The sequence below is a fragment of the Acomys minous genome (assembly GCF_964271855.1).
Source record: "Acomys minous genome assembly, chromosome: 11".
Taxonomy (NCBI): domain Eukaryota; kingdom Metazoa; phylum Chordata; class Mammalia; order Rodentia; family Muridae; genus Acomys; species Acomys minous.
In genome coordinates this window covers 36,198,601-36,226,511 of record NC_140492.1, presented here as the reverse complement: position 1 = coordinate 36,226,511, position 27,911 = coordinate 36,198,601, and the positions used below count along the sequence as shown (strand labels likewise).

The 27,911-nt window shown below is 41.9% G+C and overlaps 1 protein-coding gene across 2 annotated transcripts in view; it reads left to right on the top strand.

The window, feature by feature from the left end:
* The window catches only part of DCBLD2 (discoidin, CUB and LCCL domain containing 2), a 60,895-nt gene that overhangs the window by 26,965 nt on the left and 6,019 nt on the right, over positions 1–27,911 (top strand). For both annotated transcript variants that reach the window (XM_084801238.1, XM_084801237.1), the window contains exons 4-14: positions 12,041–12,092; positions 13,566–13,638; positions 13,931–14,064; positions 16,614–16,654; positions 17,491–17,706; positions 18,408–18,532; positions 21,779–21,929; positions 22,744–22,824; positions 22,982–23,107; positions 25,337–25,430; positions 27,804–27,853. In XM_084801238.1, the coding sequence (XP_084657364.1) occupies positions 12,041–12,092; positions 13,566–13,638; positions 13,931–14,064; positions 16,614–16,654; positions 17,491–17,706; positions 18,408–18,532; positions 21,779–21,929; positions 22,744–22,824; positions 22,982–23,107; positions 25,337–25,430; positions 27,804–27,853 (1,143 nt within the window). The remainder of the gene's footprint in view (positions 1–12,040; positions 12,093–13,565; positions 13,639–13,930; positions 14,065–16,613; positions 16,655–17,490; positions 17,707–18,407; positions 18,533–21,778; positions 21,930–22,743; positions 22,825–22,981; positions 23,108–25,336; positions 25,431–27,803; positions 27,854–27,911) is intronic.

Below are 27,911 nucleotides of genomic sequence, written 5' to 3'. Positions count from 1 at the left end.
CCTGAAGTTTCTTTGTTTTACATTTTCATTTTGATTCATATTTTCCCAATTTTCTCCTCACTATGTATCATGTGCATGGTTCCAGGAAAATGAATGTCTTCTTTTTTATTGTAAAAGGGGGTGTTTTAAGTTAGACATACAATTCATGGGTTGTTGTTTTTCTCATAGTAACTTGATGCCCTTACGTTACAGTTCCTTAAAGAATTGATAAGGGTTCCAGATAAGATGTTCTCAGTGAACTCAGAGTCAGCATGTTGTAGACTTACAAGTCTCTATTCCAATTTAGAGATAGGCACCTTAAGAACTTCTGATACTAATACTTCCCAAAGTGACAATCTTGAGAAATCCCATTTCCCAATTGACTTGTGAGGCATTTTTTTGTTGTTGGTTTGGTTTGGGTTTTGGGGTTATTTTGTTTGGCTTGGCTTGTTTGTTTGTTTTGTTGTTGTTGTTTTGCACAGCCGTCAAACATTTGTTTAATTTGACTGAAGTTAGTTGTTCAAAACCAATTCTGGGGATCACTGGCTGAATTTCTTGTTACTTCTTGGGTAGCTTCTCAGTCAACTTTTTCTAGTAACTCATTTATTCCCAGTCTGTTTGGCTTTGGTTGAGATCTCAGCTTGTTTCCATCCAGGAAACTTAGAGACTCTCTTAAATCCCTAGAAGGATGGTTGCTACGTGTCCCTAGCTAAGGAGTCTAATTGAGATTTAGAGTAGTAGGGAATAAAATATGTGAACAATCTTGCCTCCGCAGCTACTTCATTTCTTATAAACACCTACAAAGACTCACTAATGTTACATATGCTATATTATATGTATATATATTATTTGTTATATTTATATGTATAGAGTCACAGTTTTGTATAAGATAGGATGACTTCATTATTTTGTATCAGAACCTATGCAAAGTTATGTCCCCTTCCATTTTCTGCTCTAGACTTAGTAGAGTGACCTGACCATGTTCGTCTTTGGTTTGTGTCAGTTGCTCTTCCTTACTTTCTGAAAAGTAGATGAAGGAGTAGGAAGGCCAGTGAAGAGGCTTGTTGGAAGACAGCAGACAAGAGCTTATTAGATTAAGAGGCCATGTAATACAAACACTAGCGTGAGATCCATTTTTAAAGACATTACAGTCGGACTCACCTTCTTCAAGGACACACTTCAAAGAACGGGGACTCATTGTCCTGTGCTTTTAAGTTGTAATGAGAGACTTTGCTCATGGCAGAATTCTCAATATCCAGGTCATATTGGAGGCATTTTCCTAACATCATGGGGTGCTTTCCCCTTCCCTGTTATTTTAAATTATCAGTAAGCAGTAGTTACCAGACTTTTTCTCCATCTTTTAGACAAAAGGAAAAAAAAAAAGATAGAAAGAAGGATAGATAGATTCTGCTGTAGGGAAAACAGATTCTCATTTTCTCCGTTCAATGGCAGGCCAACAGAAGTGCATGTGGGCACTTAAAAATCTGAGAGTTAGAGTCATGTTAGTTGCTTTTCCATTGCTGCCATGACCAGGGCAACTTACAGAAGAAAGGTTTTACTTTGGTTTACATTTCCAGGACAAGGACAAGAGTCCATGGTGGCAGAGCAGAGGTAGGCAGCTGCAGCAGGAAGCTGAAAACTCACACACCACCTTCCTGGGGGAGAGTGGGGTCTATTTTAGCTCACACTCCCAAGTAGCTGCAGGCATGAAACAGTGGGCAAAGCCAAGATGGCTTTCAAAGCCTGTCTCCAGTGACAAACCTCCTCCTACAAGGCCACAGCTCTTAAGGGTCCCAAAACAGCATCTCCAACTGGGGACCAAGTACTCAAATGCCCAAGAGCATGGGGACATCTTATTCAAACCTCCACAGAGCCTCTACTGTGAATTAGCATAAACTCATCAAAGGCCAGCAGGACTCTCTGAGGAGGTGTGTGTGAGCCCTTGAGTGTCCTGACCCTAGGAGCGCGCACTGATGAAGGTTTTCTATAGGGAAAAAAAAACCTCCCGAGTTGCCACTGGTCTCAGTGAGAAAGTCAAAGCTAGCCTCTCAGAGTTCAGGACTCTTCACTGGGATCTCTCAGTCAAGGTTGGTAATAAATGCTACTGTTTACATGAATAAATTTCAATTCAAAACATCATTTAGGGCTGGAGAGATGGCTCATCAGTTAGGAACATTTGTTATCCTTTCAGAGGAGCCCAGGTTGATTCCCAACCCCTGCACAGTGGGTCATAAATGTTGCTAACTCCAGTCCTAGACAATTCAATGTTCTTCTGACATGCAAGGGTGCCAGGCATGCATGGGGAATACATGCAGGAAAAGCACTCACACATAAAATTCACTTGAAAACAGCATTCAATTGAAGTTGAAAAATAAAGTGAATTTTATGGATATGTCATCTGAATTTCTGCTTTTGAATCAGTTCAACTCTGGCCAGTTTCTAGAAGAACTGTTAACATAGTAATGCATTTATGTTTTTTTGTTGTTGTTGTTTGTTTGTGTGTGTGTGTGTGTGTGTGTGTGTGTGTGTGTGGTTTTTTTTTGTTTGTTTGTTTGGTTGGTTTTTTGTTTTTGGTTTTTTGAGACAGGGTCTCTCTGTGTTAGCCTTGGCTGTCCTGGACTTACTTTGTAGACCAGGCTGGCCTTGAACTCACAGCAATCGCCTGCCTCTGCCTCCTGAGTGCTGGGATTAAAGGCGTGCGCCACCACGCCCGGCGCATTTATGTTACACATTGAAGGCTTCAAATCCTTCAAGACAGCACTGATTTAAATGCTCTATAATTGATGTGTGGGTAGATAAAAACACACAGGATTAGAAAACTAAAATCCAGACACATTTTAGAGACTATTCAATTGAAACTTTAAAGGTGATACTACTTTACCATCCCAGAATTTTGGAGTGGGGTGCCTAAACTTGCATTTCCTTATTTATTTGGAGGAAAGAAATAAAATAGTTTGCAATCACTTGGGACACAGAATGATCAGTGTGTGTATGCGTTTTCTCCCTAGTGTGAACTCACACACACACACGTGTTCATTTGTTGCCTCCACCCTAGAGTTTGCTGACAGTATACCTAAGACTTTTGAACAGCTGGGCCTGAAAACAGCCCATTTGAGGGTCACAGTTACAGCGTGTTGAAGTATTTTTAGAGCCAATACCATTGTCATAAAGTTCTTCTGATTGTTACTTTCTTTAACTACATATTTTTGTGAATATTTTCCATTTCTTCTTTCTTACATCAGAGTATATAAACTTGTAACACATAGGGTAGAGTAGGGTTTTTTTTTGTTTGTTTTTTGGTTTTTTTTTTTTGTCTAATAGAGTTTGAGTTTCTGTTGCTGATTAATTTTTTTTCTTCTACATGGATGTTTTTGGATTTGAAACTAGGGTATGAGTTTTTCAGATTGTTGCTCTGACTGCGTAGTGATGACACAAAATCTGTTTTGTGTCAGCTTCTCCTTTAGCCAAGTTTCTGTTTCCATGCCGTGTTTTTAGTTTCTGGTATTGTTGTATCTGATACACTTTTTAACACTTGGGATCTCGTGATGACTCTTCGTGAAGTTTCGGTTTGTTTCCTGTTTCAGTATGCGTCCTTGTTTATAGGCAAATGAATAATGAGCACACAGTTGTTTGTGTATAATATAAATAGAGTACCGAAAACCAACTATATTTTAGTGTTAGACAGCAAGCACATTGATGAGCAGTTTCACCAGTTTTGCCAAGAGGAAAAATTTAACACAGAATTAATCTGTTAAAATCTTTGACCAGAAGAGACATTTCGGCCTATAGAATGAAGTTTGTACAAAGTAGACATAAAAACAGCCTGAAATGTAACATCTTGTTTTTCTTTGTTTTGTTAGGTTTTTGGTTGGTTGGTTGGTTTGGTTTGGTTTTTCTGAGACAGAATTTCTCTGTTCAGCCCTGGTTGTCCTGGAATTCATTCTGTATGTCAGGCTGGCCGCAAACTTATTGATCTGCCTGCCTCTTGCTTCCCAAGTGCTGGTGTGTGCCGCCACCATCTGGTGACTAGCCTGTTTCTAGTGTTTGCTATGTAGTTGGGGACTTTGATAACGGAAATTCTGTGAAAGAACCACATAGGTATGTCACGCTGTTGCTAACTTCTAATTCATTGTTTAGTGCCCCAGACACTGTGTAGATGACAAACATGCTGACTTTTGATGTGTCTTACATAGTGGGAAGTTAGGTGTAGAGGGGGTTTCATTGGATGCAGTTAACCAGATGTGGCTTACAGCCTAACTAACTGTCCTGTTAATTGCTTAGGCACCTTAGCCATCCTTTACATCATTGATAAGAAACCTTCTTATCACAGAAATTTGCCCAATCTCCTACTGTAGAGATCTGCTTCCATTGTAATTTGCCTAAAAGAAGCCTAATATTTAATCACTAACTTTAAATATTGATCAAAGATGTCAGCCATATTCCACACCCTGTTGTATCTGAACAAAGACGTCTGCATACCATGAAGTTACTGAAACTGCTGTTATGCAGGGGCCTCCCTCCAGCTGTGGGGAGTTGGTCGTTCAAGGGATTTTAGAGGAAATGAAGGAGTCTGTAAGTACATATTTATTGTCTTTTTCCTGTTTTCTCGGTTCTTGTAAGTAAATATGGTCACCGAGAAGCAAAACTTTATTTACATTTCAGTTCCTTTCCTATGGGAGGAAATGATTATACCTATAAGGTACAAGATATTACATACCACAGTTAATAGAGTGTAAGACTGCTTTATGTAATAGCTACTGATGCAACTGGGAGGTTTTGGCACTTAAATCAAGAACATACAACAGTATGACTTAGGGACAATCTAAATAAAAATAGTTCATAACTACCCTGTCTCAGAAATAGCCAGTGCTGCCAATCAAAATATTCTATTCCTAAGAGAGAAACTAGTGTGCTTGTATGTTAAATGATTTGCTGGCATAAAAGAGCTACCATATTTTACAGTATGATTTATGGGCCAACTAAGATTTTAAAATATGTACAAATTTTCATTGAGCAGTTACAGAGTTCTCTATATATTGTACTTAATTTTTACTTATTTACTTGTTTGTTGTTTTTTCATGACAATATCTCTATGAAGACTAGCTGTCCTGGAACTCCCTCTATAGACCAGACTAGCCTTGAACTCATTGAGATTTGCTTGCCTCTGCCTCCCAAATTCTGGAATTAAAAGCATGTGCCTTTAATTTTTAAGCTGTATCAAGATTCTGTGTGCAAAGATGTTAAATTTCAAGTTGTCATAGAAAACTAGGATATTCGGTACAACAAATGCAACTGAGACTGGCTCTGTCAACTTAGAGGAAGGACAGAGGCTTCTCATAAGACTTAATATGCACTCCCTCTGGGTTAGATTCTATTGCTAGAGCTAGTGTCGAGCTGACACTGGAGATGCTGGTTTCTCCTTGAGCTGCACAGAAGAGCAGGAATGATGTCTGTTGTCACAGGGCCCTGCTGGATGCTCTTGCCCAGAGCACTGAAGAAAAATAACATGCTAAGTAATAACGAGTGTATATCCATATGCTTTTGTACACATTGAGTATTTGACTAAAATTATAGAAAAGCCCTATAAAGAAGCTCTTAGCCAAGAATATGGTTAACTATACACTGTTTGCACTTCTAATAGAACACCAATGTTCTAGCATTATAGAATAATCAAATAGAGTCCACATCAGTATTTATTATTGTAATACTAAGTACTTCACGTATGAGCTGGTCTTTTAAGTTGTTCAGTCCAAAGATGGTGCCATTTCTCAAGTCCTGGGCATCTGCCACTTCTTGAAATATATATGAAAATCTGATTACATGTCAGCAGCTCCACTCTTTTTTTGTTGTTGGTTGGGTTAGTTTTGGTTTTGGTTTGTTTAATTAATTTATTCAGATTACAGCTCAATTGTTTTCCCCTCACTTGTATCCTCCCGTTCCTCCCTCCCTCCCTCTTTCACCCTATTCCCCTCCCCTAGGTCTGTGACAGAAGGGGACCTCCTCCCCCACCATATGGTCACGGCCTATCAAGTCTCATCCTGGTAGCCTGCTCATCCTTTCTCTGAGTGCCACCAGCCTCCCCACCATGGGGAAGTGGTCAAATATAGCAGCTCCACTCTTAACCTCCGTAGTTCAAGTTACTACCAGCATTTACCTCAGTTATGGTAACAGATTTCTTTCTGAGCTTTGTTTCTACTCTTCTTCTCTTTGACTCTGCGCTCAGTATAGCCGTCAGTGTAATGTCATTAAGATGAAATTCCCACCATACTCTGCCAAACGTCCTTGCCTCCAGGACCCCATAGAATTCCGCTGCCTGTTGCTCATCAGACTTCATTTCGCTGTGGCTTTGTAGGTGCCCGGGCCTCACTTCTTCATCCACTCAGAGTTTTATTCAGGTGTTGCCTTTGCAGGGAGGTCCATACTGGACCTAACTCTTAAAAGTTCAAGACTTGGCCAGGCGGTGGTGGCACACGCCTTTAACCTGGGAGGCAGAGGCAGGCGGATCGCTGTGAGTTCGAGGCCAGCCTGGTCTACAAAGCGAGTCCAGTACAGTCAAGGCTACACAGAAAAACCCTGTCTCGGAAAAAAAATCAAAACTTGAGCTTTTTAAAACTTCTTACTGCATTTATTTAACTAAAGTATGTATCACCATCCACTCCAGTATATATGCCCAGTTTTGTAGTAATATTCTCTCCTCCCCTCTCCACTTGAAGGTATACTTTCTAGATGTAGACACCTTTGTCTGATTGGTCTTTTGACTAATAACTGGTCATGTTTAGATATCTGATGATTGTTGAGGAGTAACTGCATGAATTATCCACCATAGCTCTTTATTGGGCTTTATTTTATTCAGCCATACATATATAGTATATATTAAAATAAAATAATTATTCCTTTTTATGATACCATTTTATTTTTAATTTTATAACACATTTATAAAGATTTAATTTCTATACAGCATGATAGTCATGCTCAGAGTATTTAATTTATTTTTTCAGAATTTTCAGAGTACTGTATTTCTTACCACAGTTTGAGAGCAGAAAAAAAAAATCCCACAGTTAGTCACAGTCATTCTCCGTTTATCACTTTTAATTCCCTCCATCCCTCATCACCACTAATCCACTTCTTGTCTCTAGCTACCTCATTGTGGACACTTCATCAAGGATAATATATTATGGGATTTTTTAAAAACTGGTGGCTTTGACCACATATTTGCCAAGTTCTTTCATGTTGTAACTAGTTCTGCTTTGATTTTGTAGCCAAACTATATTCCATTGGTTAGGTGTACATTTGCCTTTTTATTTTTACGTCTTAATACTTTTTTATATTGATTCTAGATACTTAACAGATGCATGATTTGCAAGAATAATTTTGTGGGCCATTGTATTCATTGCTTTTCTGTTACTGTGATAAAACACTATGATAGGTGCAGCTTATAGAGAAAGAATATATTTGAGCTTGTGATTCCAGAGAATTAGAGCCCATAATGATGTGGGCAGCACTGTGGCAAGAGCAAATGCTGAGAGCTCACATCTTGAACCTCAGGCATGAAACAGAGGGATACAAAGAGAAATATCAAAAGAAAGCCTGTGAAAGTATGCTCATGTAGCCCCCCAACCCCCCCCCAAAAAAAACCCCTCCCAAAATCTAAGAGAATAAAGGACAATGTTCCCTTCAACAGAGAAAATTTTCTTCGCTTCTGGAAGATGCTTCCACAGCCAATTCCATGTTCTCTTCTTATAGCCACTTGGGCCGTCAGGATAGCAGCTTCTCCTCAGCCAGCCCCTGAGACTTGGTTTTTATTTTTCACGCTCTTTAACATGGGTGCATTTTTCAACATGTCAGGCAAAGTCAGAAATCGGACTTTGGTGCCACGTACATACACCTGTTCTAGCCGTGCCTCTCGGCCATCTCTGTACATGACTGTGATGCTGGACATCTGGCAGTTCAGGCTGTCCTCTGCTTCTATGAGCTTCCCTCGGTACACCTCGCCAGTGTTGGTCTCACATGTTAAGATGTGGCCCTCAGCCTCGAGTGAGTCCTGAATCGGCACACCAGCACACATCTTGGCAGGACTCTTCTGTGCAGCTAACTGCAAGCTCCTTTTCGGTTCTGGCACAAATGTTAGAAGGTGAAGGTGTGACGGAAGGAATGGCGGGCCCTGAGTTAGGTGAGGTTTTTGTTTGTTTGTTTGTTTGTTTTTTAAATCTTAAATCCATCCAAAACGACTTTCTTCTGCCAGTGAGGCTGCACCACCTGAATTTTCCCCAGTGTCATCGTCTGGAGACCAAGGGTTCAAGAGCCAGAGACTAGGAAGTGCCTGTAGCCCTCTTTCCTTCAACCCTTGGAGCCATCTTTCGCCTTGATACTCCTGGAAGCACAGGTGTTTCTAATTAGCCTTTTAGTTTATCTGAGTTTGAGTGCTGTGCTGTTCATTATAGTTAAGAAATTAGTTCTTAATCCAAAGTCAAGATTTATTCGTATCTTACTTTTTCCTATTTTTTTAAAAGGTCTGCAGTGTGACTTCTTAAATTTAGTTCACTTTGAACTAATATTTGTGTATGTGAGGCTGGTAACTAGTTCTCTCATGAAAGGATACGTCTTTGTACAAGGATGTCATGTTGTCCCAGCATTATTAAAAAGACTATCCCACCAGCATCCACTCCACTGTATCAGCCAGACACAACTGTCAACATTTACTTGGATATAAATCTGAAGGGTTAACTCTAGACTCTTCTGGGTTTATTTCTATTCCATTCATCACAATAACTTCTTATGCGTTGCTGTCAGAAGCCTCTGGGGCAGATATATCCTTTTTAACTATATTTATGCTGCCCTGGCTGTGTTATTCACTGAGAGCTCCATAATAACAGTTTTCTGAAAAGCTAGTTCCTTGGGAAAAGCTTTCAGGAAAGGCACATAACTTCTTAAATCCTTAACTTGGTGGTTTTTATATGCCTTCATGGAGTTGTAAATGTCAGAGTTTGTACTCAGGGTTTTCCTTTCCTGTCTGCAGTCTTCTTGGCTTTCCGAGTTGTCCACTTTGGATTCTTATTTTCCTCTTCAGGAGCTCTTTGGAGCCCCAGTGGAGTTTAAGAGCCAGGTAATGATTTACACATTAGCATGGCCTAGTGTGTGGCATATGCCCTGCGTGAACTTACTGCTCAAGCACCGTTGTGCGTGTGGTCTGAAGGTAGAGGCAGCTGGCGCCTAGATTGCCACATTGGAACACACGGGTACTGTTCCTGGCAGGCTAAGTTTAGAAGCTGAGCTTCTGATCTTAGAAGTTGGAAATTCTTCTTGATAGATCAGGAGAGCAGGAAATTGATAATCCTTGATACTGTGCAAAGGCTGGTAGGCAAACCATTCCATTATGTTGCCCTTCCTAGTGAGCTGACTAGGTAGTAGTGAACCCACATGGAAAACTCTTAAAACACAGGTTTAACTGTATCATTCAAATAGCAGTGGTGCAGACATATCGATCTCAAAGTACTGCTCTCCTATCTGTGTAACACTACACTCAGGGTCTTTTAAGACTTATTTCAGTTGGCTAGTGAATATCAAATTTATTTAGAGTAGTAAAATGAAATGATGGGTTACCCTGGCCTTGCTGCTGAGACTATTAAGGTGACATTTGTGTACTGACAGTGTGGTAGAAAGGCCTCTCAGTGGCAAAACCTCTTGCCCAAAATCAACTGGGGAAGGAAAGGGGTTTTTTAGTCTTATGGCTGGACGTCCATCCTCCAGGAGAGTCAGGGCAGGAACTCAAGGCAGGAACTGAAGCAGAGGCCATGAAGAAATACTGCTTACTGGCGTCATAATCGTTGCTTGCTCATCCTACTTTCTTACAGACCCAGGAACAAATAGTACCACTCACACCACCCACAGTGGGCAGGGTCTGTCTCATCAGTTGTTAGTCTGGAAAGTACTGCACAGACTTGCCTGTACGCTAACCCTATGGAGGCATTTTCTCACTTAAGATTCCCTCTTCCCAGATGTTTCTAGGTTTGTGTCAAGTTGGCAAAACCAGCCAACATAGAATGCTTGTAATGTGATCTGTTATTGCCTTGCAGTCTCCTTCCAGGTTTTCACCCATGGGTCTGGTAAGCGACTAGATGTAGCCAAACATGCTAATAAACAGAAACTTGTTCTTCCAGATAGTCCGGATAGTTCCAGATAAATGTTCACTGAAAGTCCCCAATGTACTCCACACTATAATTCCTAATTTCTCTTATTCCAGAAAAGTAAAAACACAGCTCTACTCTTTGTCCAAGGACTAGTTGTTAGAAAATAATGTTACTTATAAATGTATGATCTATCACCAAGTTAATGTTTTCATAGCATATTATGCTGGGAACATGTGTACTTATATATTGATTAGATCAAGCAAAATGGAAGTGCTGATGTGCCTAAAGGGATTTCACATGTGAAGGGCTAGGAAGCGCCTTTAAGGAAATAACAGTCAAGTTCAGATATTAGTAAATAGTTAATTAGGTTTGGGGAAATGGGGATGGTAGAATACCTTTGCAGAGGAATGTGTACTCAGGGATGCAGAAGGTTGTATACCAGGGATGCAGGAGAGTGTGTGCCCACGGATACAAGAGAGTGTGTGCCCAGGAATGGAGGAGTGTATGTGCCCAGGGATATAGGAGACTATGTGGCCAGGGATGCAAGAGTGTATGTGCCCAGGGATATAGGAGACTATGTGGCCAGGGATACAGGAGTGTATGTGCCCAGGGATACAGGAGTGTATGTGCCCAGGGATGCAGGAGTGTGTGTGCCCAGGGATGCAGGAGTGTATGTGCCCAGGGATGCAGGAGTGTATGTGCCCAGGGATACAGGAGTGTATGTGCCCAGGGATGCAGGAGTGTATGTGCCCAGGGATACAGGAGTGTATGTGCCCAGGAATGGAGGAGTGTGTGTGCCCAGGGATATAGGAGACTATGTGGCCAGGGATAGAGGAGTGTATGTGCCCAGGGATGCAGGAATGTGTGTGCCCAGGGATGCAGGAGTGTATGTGCCCAGGAATACAGGAGTGTATGTGCCCAGGGATACAGGAGTGTATGTGCCCAGGGATGCAGCAGAGTGTGTACTCAGGGATGCAGGAGAGTGTATGCCCAGGGATGCAGGAGAGTGTGTGCCCAGGGATGCAGGAGAGTGTGTGCTCACGGATACAGGAGAATGTGTGTCCAGGGATGTAGGAGAGTGTAAGCCCAGGGATGCAGCAGAGAGTGTGCCCAGGGATGCAGGAGTGTGTGTGCCCAGGGATGCAGGAGTGTGTATGCCCAGGGATGCAGGAGTGTGTATGCCTGGGGATACAGAAGAGAACCAAATGGTGAGGAGCCATAGTACAAGTCAGAGGTTGATACTGAAGAAAGATCAACCCTGCAACATGCTGTGGGCTTCAGTCTTGACTGTGTATTCTATCCTAATCCAAGGAAGGGAAGATGTCCAATGTTTTTTTAAGTAAAAGCTACTTTTTGTGTGCCTAGGACTATGTCTTTAATTAGAGGCATATTAACTTTTATTCAGATGAATTGTTAAAGCTGAGGTTCCCTTAGAGCACTGGGACTTGGATGTGCTGAGTGATTGCGTGGGGCATTGGCTACCAGAGGCTCATTATCTTTGGAGTTCCCAGAAGATGTCGATATGCTGGTTCCATCTGTGGACCAGAAGACTGCATTTTGAGTAAAAATTTGAGCTGTAGAGTTAACTTAACAATTTTTTGTCATTGTTTTTGTTTATAAACAGCATACAATCATTTTTAGTCATAATAACCAGTAAATGTTTTTCTCTATGTTTTGAGGTTGCATTTTATAGAAACACTGAGGAAAATATAAATTCTGTACTACATATGATATATGACATAATGAAAAGCAGTATTAAGGAAACAGGTCCAGAAATGAAGATACATCAAATGTGAGAAACTGTTTAACAAAAATTTGTGATGTTATAGGTCGTAAGATTTTGAAATTTAGATGGATACCGTTTTATGTTATTTTACAGTATTTTCATAAGATTAATGTCTTTTATTAAATGTTTTTTCTTTGCTTTTTTCTAGATTTAATCACTTGTTTGGATACTGTTTCGAATTTTTTGGAACCTGAGTTCAGGTATGAGCTTGTGCACATGCATGCACAGGTGCGTGTGTGTGTGTGTGTGTGTGTGTGTGTGTGTGTGTGTGTGTGTGTGTGTTCGAGCACATCTCTTCATTCTCATTCTTTTATACTGCCTGGTAATGTATAAAGTGTGATTCATAACTAGTCATTGTTTAAGACTCCAGTCCAACAGTGCGTATTTAAAGTCATCCAGTTGCCATGTTTAAATTTGTCTTTATCTGTAGCAGTTACATCTCCAAAACAGAAGTATAACTTTTATTTTTTTTTTATGGAGAAGTGCATTCCCTAATAAATGTACCTGGCATTGACTCCATCCTCTACACACAAATGAAGATGCGTTCATACACATGCACACAAACATGTAGTCATGTGTGCACATGGAATATTGTTATTGTTGTGGAAAACTTGCTGCCTTTGGTGTTGTTCAGTGTGACCTGAACGTGATGGAAGGCTATCTCTCGTCCCAGCACTGTCCTCACCACCCACATCTGAGCTCTTGTCAATCCTCCCCTGAGCTCCCATTCACGAGTCTTTACATCCTAGAAGCCAGATTAACCTTCGTAAAAAGTTTCTCACTGGGTTGCACCTGTGGGCTGTCACGGTCCTTTGCTGGCTCTCTATTTTTATCTACAAGTGAATCCCCTACTTCATAGCCCACAGGGTTTCCGCAGGATCTGGATCCTGCGTCTCTCTAACCTTCCCACACACACTGCACCTTTTTTGGGAACACGCCAGAACATCCCCTGCCCTCCCCTCCCCTCCGGGGCCACGCTCTTGGCTTCTGGTGTACAGTCCCATCACACTGATGGCCACTAGTTCACATGAGCTGTCTATACCCTGTGTGAGCGGAGCCCAGCTTTGTGACTCAGGTGCACAGTTGTTTTACTTTCCTAGTCTGTAAAATGGGAAGAATAATAACAGTACCTCCTAGGTGGGATTGTTGTGAGATTACCTGACGCACTCCGGGAGCTGCTCCGTCCATACATAGCAAACTTGCTAAATGTGTGCATCTTGTTAAATAACAGTTCTCCCAGTTATTTCAAAATACCCTTTCCCGACTCCAAATATCTGTGTAAGTACTAGCTGAATATTTTCTTCCGCCGATTGAATAGGGACTGAGGTAACAGGGCTATGTTTATTTGGTTAGCATTTATAAGTCAAATGATGTGTGGACGTTCATATAAGCCTGTGGGCCGTGGTGTCTAGGTCTTAGAGTAAAGAGATGGCTACTGCTCACAGTGAAGTAAATGATGAAGGAGTAGCAGACCACAAGAACACTCTTGACAGTGTGTTCAGTGTGTGTGGGTGGAGGGAGGGTAAGTGGGCTTTTTAGAGAGAGTTGGCTGTGCCATGCTGAGGTGCTTTGTCCACTGACTAGAAGCATGTATGAGTGTATGTGACTTCTCTTTGGAGTATTTTCCCACAGAAAGGGAGTGTCCGTAACCTCTCACTTGTTTTCATTCTCAGTAAATACTGCCCAGCTGGCTGTCTGCTCCCTTTTGCTGAAATATCTGGAACAATTCCTCATGGATATAGAGATGTAAGTTGAATACAGACTTACTTCACTGCTGTGGACACTGTTACTTTAAACCCAGAAATGCTTAGGGTGCCACCTGGTTGTCCCAAGATGCATATATATCATGTGTCTCTGTCTTCTCATATATGTTTGATATCTTTACAGTAAAACCTAACTGTTTTGTTAAAACTGTGTTTTGTTACAATAACCTGTGTGTCTGAGAAGCTGCCAGATCAGATGATTTTTTGAGAAAGAACAAGTATCCTGTTTATGGATAATTGGGAGAAAAATTCATTTTCCTTTTTTGTTTTTCAAGTCTTCGCCATTGTGTATGGCTGGAATCCATGCAGGAGTGGTGTCAAACGTGCTAGGTGGCCAAATCAGCGTTGTGATTAGCAAAGGCACCCCGTACTATGAAAGCTCCTTGGCTAACAACGTCACTTCCATGGTGTAAGTGCAAATATTCTTTTTAGTAAGCATGCTGGATGGGGGTGAGGGGCTGTGCAACACTCTTTCTAGGAAGACATAAGCATCCACCCAAGGGGCAACTGATGACAGCACCAGAGGTCAGCACAGTGAACCAACACGTTTTATTGGTGTTATTTACAGGAAGAGAGTGACAGGTTACTTACAAGAACAAAAATTAGTCAGAGGCAGCTGCATCACTAAAGCTCACCCTACCATGGGTGACAGCTCACAGAAACTGGGAACCTGGAGCTTACTGCACGCACACACAACACATAGTGCAGGCCAATAAGCTGGTGGCATCCTTCCCGGTGGCTCACTTGTTCTGCAGTACAGAGGTTGTCCTTCAGAAAGGTGATTGCTGCTGCTTTCCTTGGTTTTGAAACAGTCTAGGATAAGAGTCTAGGAATTTGTGGCCAGGTCTTACTTTCCTTGAAGGTCAGTCGACAAAACTGTGATGTTCTTTGTCGTTTATGCAAATGGAAGTGGACTGAGGCTAACTGAAATAAGGACTAGAAAACAGATTTTGACATAAAGCTGAGGCAGAGCTGTAAGTCTCCTCATCACAAGAGAGTATTGGAAATGGATTCTCCTGGTCTCTGCAGTGTTCAGGTATTTTGTAAAGCATACACGAGACACCCAAATCAGGGCCAACTGAAAAATTAAATAAAAACACAGTATTAGCAGTCTGCTCCTAAAATCTTGCTTCTTCCGTGTGCTTCATCCCACAGACATTGTACTAGCCTAACTGCTGCCTGCAGTCTGCTTCCTTTCACAAGTAAAGAGCCTGGCTCATACCCAGAAGAATAGAGTAGCAGCAGACTTTCTTTGAAAATCCATCTACAGGCATGAGGGCATATGCCTGTATTCCTACAGCTGAGAAGGCTTTGCAGATGGTTATAAGCTTGAGGCCAGCTTGGAACTACATAATGAAACCCTGTCTCTAAAACAAAAGCAAAAACCGGTCTCCACTCATTTTGTTTGTTTGTTTATTTTACCCACAGCCTTTTAATTGCATAGAAAACATTCTTAGCCTACTGGTCATGTAAAAGAGGCTATGCCACCTTCTTTTTGTTTTATATGATTTTATGCACATCCTTTCATTCTTTTTTGAGTTCTACCCTTTTAAGAGAATTTGGGGACATGTAGTTTCTCTTTCACTATAAAAAAGTGTGTTTTCTTTGCCACTGTAACTCTTAAAGATGACGTCAGTTAGCAGATAGTAGGTTATGTGCTAATTCTATACCATATTAACCTCTCTAAAAAGTTACTCACTGGGTTGCACCTGTGGGCTGTCACGGTCCTTTGCTGGCTCTCTATTTTTATCTACAAGTGAATCCCCTACTTCATAGCCCACAGGGTTTCCGCAGGATCTGGATCCTGCGTCTCTCTAACCTTCCCACACACACTGCACCTTTTTTGGGAACACGCCAGAACATCCCCTGCCCTCCCCTCCCCTCCGGGGCCACGCTCTTGGCGTCTGGTGTACAGTCCCATCACACTCATGGCCACTAGTTCACATGAACTGTCTACCCTGTGTGAGCGGAGCCCAGCTTTGTGACTCAGGTGTGTGGTGGTGTGTGCCTGCAATCCCCAGGCATAGGCCATGGAAGCAGGAGGATTGAGAGTCACTGTCCAGCTCAGCTGTTTAGTGAATTCAAGGCCTGCGAAGGCTGTGTGAGAGAGACCCTAGCTCAAAGAAACAAACAAACAAACAAGTAGCATCCTCTTCTGACTAGTTGAACTTAGTGGTAAGAGCAGGGGTGTAGCTGAACACCTTCCAGGTCTCCTCTAGCAAGACAAGCGCTTCTCTTGTCTGACCCTTCCGTCCTCCCCAGTTCTTGTTCAGACGTGCTGATTTTCTCCATACGAAATGCAGTGTCTCTGTTGGTAGCCAGCTCCTGTGTGTTTACCAGGAGTCTTGAATCTAACCTCATTCCCTGAAAATATACCTCTCCATGTTCTGTCACAGAATGAAAAAAAGAAAAAAGTTGGGAGCTGGAGAGAGATGGCTCGGTGGTTAAGAGCCCTGTGTGCTCTTCAGAGGTCTTAAGTTCAGTCCCCGGCAACCACATCACATAGTGGCTCACCGCCATCTTACAGTGTGATCTGGTGCCCTCTTCTGGCCTGCCCGTGTGCATGCAGACAGAGCACTCAAAAATAAATAAATCTTTAAATAAAGTGCCTCTTTTTAAAAATTTTAAAAGTTTTATGTATCTTTTTTTTCCTTGAAGAAGTAAAATAAGACTTAACGGTTGCATGGCAAATTTGCACAATTGTATGTGAACCTAGGTGCTAGACTTGTAGAAAAAGTTGTTTATGGTAATTTTACAAGTTGTTTTGTTTAGAAATGTTTTGTTGGTGGTGGTGGGTTTTTGCTTGTTTGTTTGTTTGCTTTAATGCGCATCATTGTCTGGTCTGGGGCCATGGGATCTTCTTCGCCCTTTAAACACTAAGACGTTAAAGCTTCACTGTGATGGCTGTGAGGAAGCTGCGTGTTAACTGAGTGTCACATGCGGCCCTTTCTCTTTCAGGGGATACTTATCTGCGAGTCTGTTTACGTTTAAGACCAGTGGTAAGCCTTCTGTGGACTTGGGCCATCACCTTTGCATAGTAGCTAATGCACCAGTGACTGCTGAGTTGTTTATCCTTTCTCATTTGCTTCCGGGAACACCCTAAGTGAAGTGGAGGCCTAGTTATGTATCAGAGGCACTAAACCGGAAGTTCATTGTTCATGGGGGAATTATAAGCAAGTGCAATCCCTTTAAGATCTTGGTTTGAACTTGTCTGAAGAAAGAAGTAGTTATTCCACTGGCCTGATGTTTGACGTTAGATAGGGAAGGCTTTACAGAGGAGAAAGCAAAACCTACAGAGGGCAAGGAAGTTGCCTTCTAGCCTGCTGGGCACCCCAGAGACAGGATAGTGTATCTCCGTAGACTAACAGCTAACAATCCTTGTACGTACATCTAGCCGACCCTCTAATCCAGGGCTTTCATACCTACAGATTGGAAAGAGTCTGAGGAAATCTTGTTTTTGTGCAGTGTTGTTTTTTCCCTAAGTATATGGTATTATAACTGTGTGCATCACATTTATATCTTCTTTGGCATTGTAAGTAGCCCAGAGATGATTTAAAGTTGACAGATAGCATGCTATGTGTCAGTATTGTCCCATTTTATATCAAAGATTTGAGCACTTGCAGATTTTAGTATCCGCCAGGTAGTACGGGATATCCTGGAACTGGACCCCACAGATAGCAAAGGACGGCTGCTCGTTTGTAGGTTTTGAAGGGACACAAAGGCAAAGGCCCAAGAAGCAGTTCCGTGGTTGTGTAATCAGTAGTTTGCAGTAAGCCCTGAGCAGAGACTTCAAACTTACCTCTAGGAACCAAATTGATATTCCTCTCTACTGCAGGTTGCTATGGAACTCTGGGGATGGAGTCGGGCGTGATTGCTGATCCCCAGATAACAGCATCATCTGTACTGGAGTGGACTGACCACATGGGTCAGGAGAACAGCTGGAAACCAGAGAAGGCCAGGCTGAGAAAGCCTGGACCTCCATGGGCTGCTTTTGCCACCGATGAGTATCAGTGGCTGCAAATAGACCTGAATAAGGAGAAGAAGATAACAGGTTAAGAGACACGGCTTTCTGCAGCACTGCTAGCACTGATTTTATTTGGAAACCCCATGGCAGCTGAAATTTTCGGAAATTAGGTCACTGAAAATTATATAGCTTCAGTTTTCTTCATGGGTATTAATGTTGCTGGGGATATTTTTTTTTTAATTTTTCCAAAAGAGGAATTTGCATTAATTTTTAGCAGTTCTATTTTATTTTAATATCCTTTTAAGGCAGAATTTCAATAATCTTTGAGACTTTAATCTCTTACAGTATTAAAAATGTATAGTTAAGAAGAATGCAAAAAAAGAATGCATTTTAAGTGCTATAATAACTCATATTCCACATGTGCTGAGAGTAAATTTAACTTAGGTAAACTTAGCAGTGATCAGAATCATTAAAATTGGTTTAGATACTTTTATTAGAAGATTCACTTTGCCTACTAGTCATCATGCTTAATGTTCATGCCCAGGAAAAGAATCATTCTTTGTAATTGAAATGTGTCTTCTAATGGTATGAATACATGCTGCAAAAGCACACTTGTCCTTCCTCTCTCTGCAGAGGAGCAAAGCCAGAGGATTAGTAACTTCTCTGATGGAAACTGTCCACACCACAAGCCATAGTCAGAGATGCTTATGTAGTGCATCATAGGCGTTTTTAGCTTTTTCTGGGAGCCTGGGCCTGCGCACTAATAAAGGCAGCTCTTTATTCCCTAGGTATTGTAACCACTGGATCCACCATGGTAGAGCACAATTACTATGTGTCTGCCTACAGAGTTCTGTATAGCGATGATGGGCAGAGATGGACTGTATACAGAGAGCCTGGGGTGGAGCAGGACAAGGTAAAGTGGGCCTTTGCTGGAAGGCAACTGTTGACATCGAATGTTAAATGTTTTCTCATACTGCCCTCTTCTGGATACTTCAGGTACTGCCTTCTCCTGCTAAGGAGGCTTAGAAAGTGGTCGTGAGGCCGGGTCCTTGTGGTTGTATGATTAGTACTGGTTTTTGTAGCTGGAACTGGGTAAGCTGGTGGTAAAGCAGAGGAGCGGGTGGCAGTGTTTCCCTGCGGGGTTTGTCCCATGCCCCAGATCCTGCCCGTAACCCTCGAGAGAATCTGTAAGCAGAGGAGTCTCTGTCCCCAGGGAAGGAGAAGGCTGTGTGGAGTTGGAACTGATGGCCTTTTCTCTCAGTGAACCCTGCACTGTTTTCTTTCCCATACTTTCTCACCCCGCTTCTATTTCGTGGTCTCTTGAGGTAACTTCACAGCAGCACTTTTCTCTCCATGACTGAGCTTGGCGGTTCCTCCCCTCTGCCCCTGGCTTCTCATTCTGCAGTGTCTAATCAGTTAATCCCACCTAATGCATTTTAGTTTCTCTTTCATGTGTGTCTTCATAGGTACATGAAACATGGAGCATATAACACCTTAGTGTGCTCATCTAGTGACTTCACCATACATACTGCATGCCAGCCATTATGCTACTGATTGCTTCTGGATGTTTTTATTGTCATTATTAACCCTTTATATGTGTTTGAGCTTTTTTTTTTCTTGGGTTCAATTAAGCTGTCAGAAAACAGTTTTTCTTTGTAAGTAGTGCCAGGCAGGGATGAAGAGCTTTGGGGTTCCGGTCATCACTGCGACCACATCCCATGTATTATGAAGTTTCTCCATTGTTTGTACTGATGATGTAGAGGGTTTGGAGGCCTGTGTTGTTGTAGGATTGTTCCACTGGTTGTAGGGTTCTTTTTCTGAGACTTTAAGTTGCTTCTTTGCTTCTGGCTGAGGACATACAGGAAAGACCCTTGCAGAGCCTAGTAGCCTTTCACTAGCTCATCCGTTCCTGCTGTTCCCTCCCAGCCCCGTACTCTACTGAACTCTACCCCAGGAATTCTAGGTGTCCATTGGGCCCATGGTCTCTGGCTCTAGATAGACCCACCAGCAGGTTCTGTGTGGGAGACTCTTGCCCTGTGACCTGGAAGTGCACCAGTCAGTACTGATAAGCAGAGCTTAGCTTACCTCTTTCCCTACTCTGTGGTTCTTGCCCTCTGCCTCCTGTTACCCAGTGTCTTGGGAACTCCCGTGTCATGTACTTTCCCAGTTTTTTAGTTGTTTATGGCTGAGGCCCTGTTCCTGCCACTCAAGTACAGACAGAACAAAAGAGGAAGTCTTTGAATTGCATGAAATAGCAGTATTTCTTCTCACTTGACTCTGTCCATCTGCTCACGTCTTGGGTAACTGTTGTGTTTGTTTTCACACATCTTCTAAGTCTGCACATACATACAAAGCCTGAATTTGATTTTATCCCTAGAAAGCATAATCAGTGCATCTCTTATACTTTCCTAAGCTATCGCTTTCTAATATTACACTGTCTTTGTAATTGCAGGAGAGCGAGAGAGAATGTATACTTCTATTTTTATTTCTCCTAAGGATATCGTACAAACCTCCCTGTGCACTGGATTCTCAGTAAATGTTGGCAGATCAATAATAGCATTTTGAAGCTGGGCATGGTGGTGCACACCTTTAATCCCATCACTTGGGAGGCAGAGGCAGGTGGATCTCTGTGAGTTCAAGGCCAGCCTAGTCTACAAAGTGTGTCCAGGACAGTGAGGGCTACACAGAGAAACCCTGTCTCAAAAAACACCAAAAAAACAAACAAACAAACAAATAATAGCATTTTGTTTTTGAGATAGGGTCTCATATAGCTTAGTCTGGACTTAAACTGTGTAGGTGAGGATGACCTTGAACTTCTGATTCTGAAGCTGGGATTATAGATGTGCTGCACCATAGCCAGTTTTATGTGGTGATGGGGCTAGAACTTAGGCCTTTGTGCACACACAGAAGCACTCTACCAACTGGACTACAGCTCCAGCCTTTGCCAATAGCTTCGTTCTGAAGTGATGTTTCACTTAGTTCCTGTTCACCAATAACAAAACTGCTAGCATCTGCATTTATTCGATTTCAGAACAATATCGAAAGAGATCATAGAAACTTGAAGAAGGGGAGGTTGTTGGAACTTCAGAGCAAACGTTATAGGAAAGAAAAGATGTTGATGCATCCTTCAATGTGTACAATCTAGTTATATGTGGATGGGCCAAGAAGTAGTAGTTCTCATACTTAGGGACGACTTGAGAGACCAGTGTGTGCATGTCCTCCCCTTGGCTAATAGAGTGGACCTCGCTGACTTAGCACAAGGGCAAAGCAAGGCCCTGCTTAACTTAGTGCAGCCCTGCTGCTGACTGAGCAGACACAGTCAAGTCAGCCCCTGCTGCTGGCCACTGCTGCTCTGTGAGGCACTTTTTCTATTTGCTGCCTTGAAGACCATTTATGGCAAGTACATAAAAATACTTTATAAGTAAGAGCTAACTGAGTAAAAAACATATTTGCTTGAAAGAGTTGAGGGAATAAGCTAATGACTGTAAATCATGTAAAATGCATTTGTGGCTATTTAGTTATAGTTGTTATATCAAACATGAAACAGTGTTTGAGGGTTATTGCTGCTTCACATAAGCCACAAGTGATTAAAAAACAAAACAACAACAACAACAAAAAACAACGAGGCTTGTGGTGTGGTGTGGGGCATGCCATGATGCAGTTGGTCCAGCAGGTGGAGGTAGAGGCCTCCTCGCATTTGCTACTCTGGTTCACACCCAGCTTATTGAAAAAACAATTTTAAAATGTACTTGAGCAAAGCATTTTCACCAGCCCCTTGTGTGGTCAGCTCATTTTCACTTCAAAAATAAAATCTATATGTTTAAATAATTGTTATTTCCAGGGGGGCCGGGGTGATAACTATTGATCAATGAAACGGTGTCACTGCAATTGAAACTTCTCACAAACTGCCAGCTCAGTGCTCCTGTGCAGCTCTTACACCATCCAGAAAGCATTTTTATAGTTAGTGTTTCCTTCATACAAGCTTCGATATAAAATGTGCAGCTTCTTAATAGTTGTTTTTCCAAATTGTACCGGAGTCATTTTCTGAGAAGTCTGTTCTGTTGTCGTACTCTGCAGATGTTGTTGAACATGCTTAAGTGGAGCAGTCCAGTTCTGGTCTCTCTTGATGTAAAATACCAATTTTTGTTATTTTTTAAAGATATTTCAAGGAAACAAAGATTATCACAAGGATGTTCGTAATAACTTTTTGCCACCAATTATTGCACGTTTCATTAGAGTGAACCCTGTCCAGTGGCAACAGAAAATTGCCATGAAAGTGGAACTGCTCGGATGTCAGTTTACTCTCAAAGGTAAAGAGTCAGTATGGGCAGCAGTGGTCTGCACTGTTTCCCTGTTAAATTCCCTGCGTAACCGACACGCCGCACAGTGATCACATTCACTTCTGAGATACTGTGACATTTCAGTACATGTATGCAGATATAATGATCAGATCAGGGTAATGGTCATCTCTGTTGCTTAGGTAGATAGCATTCCTTTGTATTTACAATCTTTCAAAGTCCTCTCTCTAGTAGGAATTGCTCGTTTGTTTTCCTGTTAAAAACTTAGCCATCAGGATGGTTTCAAAACACAAATGAAAAGGCAGCGTCATTGTGAGACAGTATTTTGCAATTAAAGGCTTGTAATTGGGTTTGCGTATTGAGATATATGCACTGAAGATTAGAGCAGCAACCTTAGCTTGAGTAACTTATTTTCAATTAATTAAAAACTGGAATAAATTCTCTCACTATTCTATATCACTTTTAATGTTATTATATCCCACAAAACTGTCACTGTACCTGGATAGTTGGCTTTCCATACTTACCTACTAAATGCACTGAATATGGCATATATCAAATTGTACTTATAGAATTAAACAGCATTCTGATGCCCCAATATTCTTCTAAGATTATCTGTTAATGATTTAATTGTTTAAAAGCTGGAAAATCTTAGTTTTTCTGCATGTAATGCAAAGTATAGTTATCCATCTGGATTCTGAGGTTTAATATGGCTCTGGAGAATTAAGCAACTTATGAAATGTTGAACATTTAATATTCGTTTTTTAAACTATGATTTTACTTTTTTTTTAAAGCAAAATGTATAAATATTTCTAAACCATTTTTTAAGGTCGTCTGCCAAAGCTTACTCAGCCGCCACCACCTCGGAACAGCAACAACCTCAAAAACACTACAACTCACCCCAAACTAGGTAAAGATATGCCTGCATTAATATGAACATTTGTTATGCTCTGGACTTATGATATAATGTACTATGAATATATTGAAAACATTATAAAACTTGACTTTCCTTAATCAACTTGCTAATGATTACAAATAAATAAAGATTTCTTCAACCTTTTCTCAAGGTCGTGCCCCTAAATTTAATCAAGCACTCCAACCACGAAGTAGGAATGAACTTCCTGCACAGACAGCACAAACAACTGCTACTCCTGATATAAAAAATACGACAGTAACTCCCAATGTAACCAAAGGTAGGCAGACCGGGCACAGATGAGTAGTGTTAACTGGTGGGGGGGGGGAGGTGGGGGTCTTGTTTTCATCTCAGGCTTTCCAGCTCACTTACGTTATCTATATTTTTCCAGCACGTTCAAAATAAATAAATAAATACATAAGTAGAACTTCTTTCCTTAGAGAAAAGCCTGCAGGTACCTAAGTGTGTTCTCTCATTCACGTAGGCTTGATGCTTAACTGTTGTGCTGGGCTGTTCTGTAGGCCTCTTCTTAGCGTCCCCATCAGCTACGTAAACACATGAATCTCGAGAAATGCATCACTTCTAGAAATTGTTAAGCCACAGCAGCAAACTAGCTTTTTTTAACCTACGTTATGTGATAATTTACTAAAGGGGAGAATTGGTAGAGGAGAGCAAAAAACCGAAAACTTAAAAAGAAAAAAAAAAACACTTCAATTAACATTCTCACTTTTTAACTACCCTCTGCTTTCTACACATTTGTAATCTTATTTCTTTTTATTATTATTATTATTATTATTCATTCAAACATTAGTTACTTCTAAATTGTATCACAGTGATAAGTACAGTGTTAAATTGTGCAAACCATTCCAGTTCTACTTGTTGAAAATAATTTCAATTACATTCAGAAAATAAAGTGCCAGTGTCTTGGGAAAATGCCAATCACTGCTAACATGAAATAAAAACAAAACAAACAAACAAAAAACCAAAATGCTCATTTTCAGCCAAGTATGGAGAAGGGTTCCTAGGAAAGCCTGGTTCCTGCCTCATTAATAAGAGAGCGAAGCTTTAGTATGGTTTCTCGCAGCATGAGAAGGAAACAGCAGGGCAGGCAAGCTGTAAACCTTCACAGCTTCAGGGTCAGGAGGTGGAGAAGAGAGAAAGAGAAAGCTGGCAAGCTAAGATGGAGAGGAAGAGGAGGGCCTTAGCGACTAGGGGTGTGGTGGGGTTTAGAGCATGCATAGAACATCCGGAAATGAGAGAAAAAAAAAAGGTGCACCAGGCTAAGGCTCTGGGTTCAGAGGGTACTGGACTGACTCACATCCCCACACAGAAGGGTTAGACCAGGGACACGTGGTTAGAAATGAAATAGAGACAGTATAAAGAAAACAGCACTTCAGGGGTAGAAGTGGGGTTAGTGAGCTGAAGGGAAGCCCCAAAACTCTTGGGCCACAAGGTGTATAGAGCTCTCTGTAGGACTGTTAACTGCGCCCACACTCCCATTTATATTTGACAGGCTTTTCTCACACGTTCCCTGCTCGTAATGAAACCCAGTGGGGAAGGCTTCCAGTCTTCTGTGGTCCCCAGTCGCTACTCTCCTGCCACTCAAGGAGGCCACGTCATCCGCAGTGGCTCCCTCCTCCTCTAGATTGAATAACTGCTTTCATTTTCTGAAAGTTTGCATAAATTCAGATAATCCCCCCACGCCCCCGCTTTCTGCACATGAGCTTCTTTCTTCTCTTCATCTTCCTGGTGGTATAGAAAAAGCTAGAGAAAAACAAGAATTCTCAGAGCAAATAGAGGTGAGCATATCCCAGGAACCAACCCCAGCTTCAGGGTAGTAGTGTGTAGACCTACAGTGGGGTTTGTTTTGGGGTTTTTGTTTGTTTGTTTGTTTGTTTTCAATTCTAAGCTGAATTGTTTGTGTTTACATATGGAGACCAGAGGACAACCTCAGATGTGTTCCTCACGTACCGTCTACCACTCTGCCTGGCTCTTGCCAACCAAGCTATGTTAGCTGGCCAGTGAGCATCCCATGTCTGCCTGTCCCATGCCTCCACCACACTGGGATTACATGTCTACACTCTTGGCTTTTTGTGTGTTTAATTAACATGGATTCTGGAGACTGAATTCAAGACTTCATGTTTCATAGCTCCTGAGGCTAGGCAGTTGTCTTAATGACTAGGATTTAATCAAACTGGCCATGTAAACCTGTTCCCTCCAGATGTTAAAAAAGAAATACATGAGGAAAAGGCATATTTATTTTTCTGATTTCTGAGTGCTTCCTGGCCTTGGTCAGGATTTTACTTTAATCTCCTCCTCGTACATGTAACTTCATGGAGAAAGCCATGTCAGGTGGTCAGATGCGTGCTGCCAACCTTCCAAATACTCCCGTGAGAATATTCTTAAGATAGAAAGTGTTGAGTTATGCTAGTCGGGTTCAACTTCTCTGTCTTTTCCTTCATGATGTCTGCTTTTCTGTTGATGCGGTTGTTCTGTTTCTTTGCTTCAGATGTCGCCCTGGCTGCTGTTCTTGTTCCTGTGCTGGTCATGGCTCTCACCACACTTATCCTCATTTTAGTGTGTGCTTGGCATTGGAGAAACAGGTCAGTACCAAGCTTGCTTAACATGATTGAGTGGGGTGGGGGTCGGGGGTTGGGTAGTGATGGGAAACAACCTAAATATATAAAATAATGGAAATACAGTATAGTTGACCTGTTAGGATAGTTACTAGAATAAAATCAGATTTCTCCTTCAGCTTCATAGATAGTTGCTGAGAGCTCTAATGAAAAGGTCTGCATTGTAGATTAGGATCCATACATCACAATATAGGTGTTGATAATACTGAGAAAAGTAGACTGACTAATTTCTCTAACATGTTTAACAGGGTTACTGACCAAAAAACCAAACACTCGTGAACATCATGTACATGAAGGACCTGGGAGGACCTTGAGACTTAACCTGATATCTTCTTTTTGGGAGGATCAGCATCATGTCCCCCAGATAGAAGAGAGTAGAGGCATTGGTATTTTTTACCAGAAGAAAATATCATAAAACAGGTGGTTTGGAGGCTGAGAACTGGAGCATCGGGTGCTGGCAGATGAGTGACTAGCAAGAGACCCCTTTGTGGCTCAGAGAGTGGAGAGTGAACAAGCAGCTCCCTCTGGCCTCTTATTGGGGTACTTGTCCCATCAATGGAACCATGGCCTGATCCCTCCCTAGAACCCCATTTCCCAACACCACATCTTGTGGGGTTAGGATTGCAACATCTGAGTCTATCACAGTAAAGACTAACCCAAACAAGGATTGCTTCTAAAGATGGCGGGAGCCCTGTAGTCAGAATAAACATGGAGACCCCTCCTTTGGGCCTGGTATGGGGCCATACAGACATGACCATGGAGATGCATTGTGAGCTTGGATTAGGAAGGGCTTTCTGGGAAAGAGAAATTTAGGTTCTATAGATTAGAAAACTATTGAGTGCTAAGCAGACTGTTTGTGTTATCGGGTGAGTATAAAAAGTGACAGGATTTGTTAAGTATGGGTCCAGAGAATAGTTTGGAAACAGTTTAGTAAGACAGAGTACAGCAGCATGGCTCTACAAAAGGCACGTGTTTTACAGTCGTGCCAGAAGGACGCATGACTAGTCGTATATGAAGGAAGAGGCAGCAATAGTCAGGGGCAGTGTGAGATTTCTGCCTTTTGAAGTCTCAGTGTTGTGAGTTGAGATCCCAGCTGGAGGGACAACTTTGACAGACAAAGGTGACTTCATTTGTTCACTGTTCAACAAGTACTGTGTCTGAAGACTTGACTGCCACCTTATGCCGAGTGTTGACCCATGTGCTAGACTCTAACAGCCAGATGATCTGTGCATCCTAGCAGGCAAATGGCTTGAGCTCTTTATGAAAGGCACACCTGTGAGCTTATTAAAAAAAAAAAAAGCATACAGCTCTGTGTACCCTCATTTGTAAAGCAGGATCTTTCTTGATAGGCTGTAAACACTAACTTTAGTTAGATTGAGTTTGCGTGTTTCTATCAGTGACCTTCCATTTGCTAACTTTTCTATGTAAAAGGCTCCGAGTAAATAGTAATTCCTTTTTGTTGTTTCTTACATATATTTTTATTAACTAAGAATTGCATAACTATATATTGATCATACTCACCCCCACCCAAACTCCTTTCAGAGATACCCCACTCCATCCCCACCTAACTTAATCAGTGGTTATATACTCTCGGGTGAGTGGCCATCCACTGGAATCTGGCCCGGGGCCTGCAAGAACCATGCCCTTGAGGAAAACTAATTACTTCTCCCTCTTTAGGTGTTGGTATTAATTAGTAATAGCTCCTCAGATGGGTGGAACTCCAGGACCACCTCTCCTCCGCCTGGTTGGATGTCATCTGTCTTCATCTTTACATTTATACACTATGAGTATAGGTACTACCATGGAGGTTAGAGGACAGCTTGGCAGCTTGTGGGAGCTGGTGAGTTCCAGGGATCAGACTCAGGCTCTCGGGCTTCGTGGCAAGACCCTTTACCTGTGGACCCATCTCACCAGCCCCAGTGAGACTAGCACCTATTGTATCAGGAAATGCCCTTTCACTGCTGGTTTCCTTTTGTAAAAGACTCTGAGCAAATAGTTCTTAACAGAGAGCAGTTTCTCCTGGGAGGACGAATCAGAATTCTGAGAGGGAGGGAACTGGGACTAACCTTGTTCACTGCACCCATCTTCCTCACAGATGCTGTAGGGCTCTCCAGGCCTGGAGAAGCATTCTCTCCCCTCCACCGCCTGTCACTGCAGTGCTAGCAGTGTTGTTTGCTGGGACAGTAGGGGCGAGGACATTTATATAAGTAGGAGTATGAGAGGCTCAGAACTTCTGTGCCAAAGGACCACATGCTCCTGACTGGTTATTAACTGGTGTTCATGCTGCCTTTTGGGAGATTTTTACTAGACCATTCACTGTTGTCTAACTTTTATTTTCAGGAAGAAAAAAACTGAAGGCACCTATGATTTACCCCGCTGGGACCGGGCAGGTAACTTGTGGATTTAGCTTCTCTTTTCAGTCAGAGAGAAGCTCTGTCAGAAGCTCTT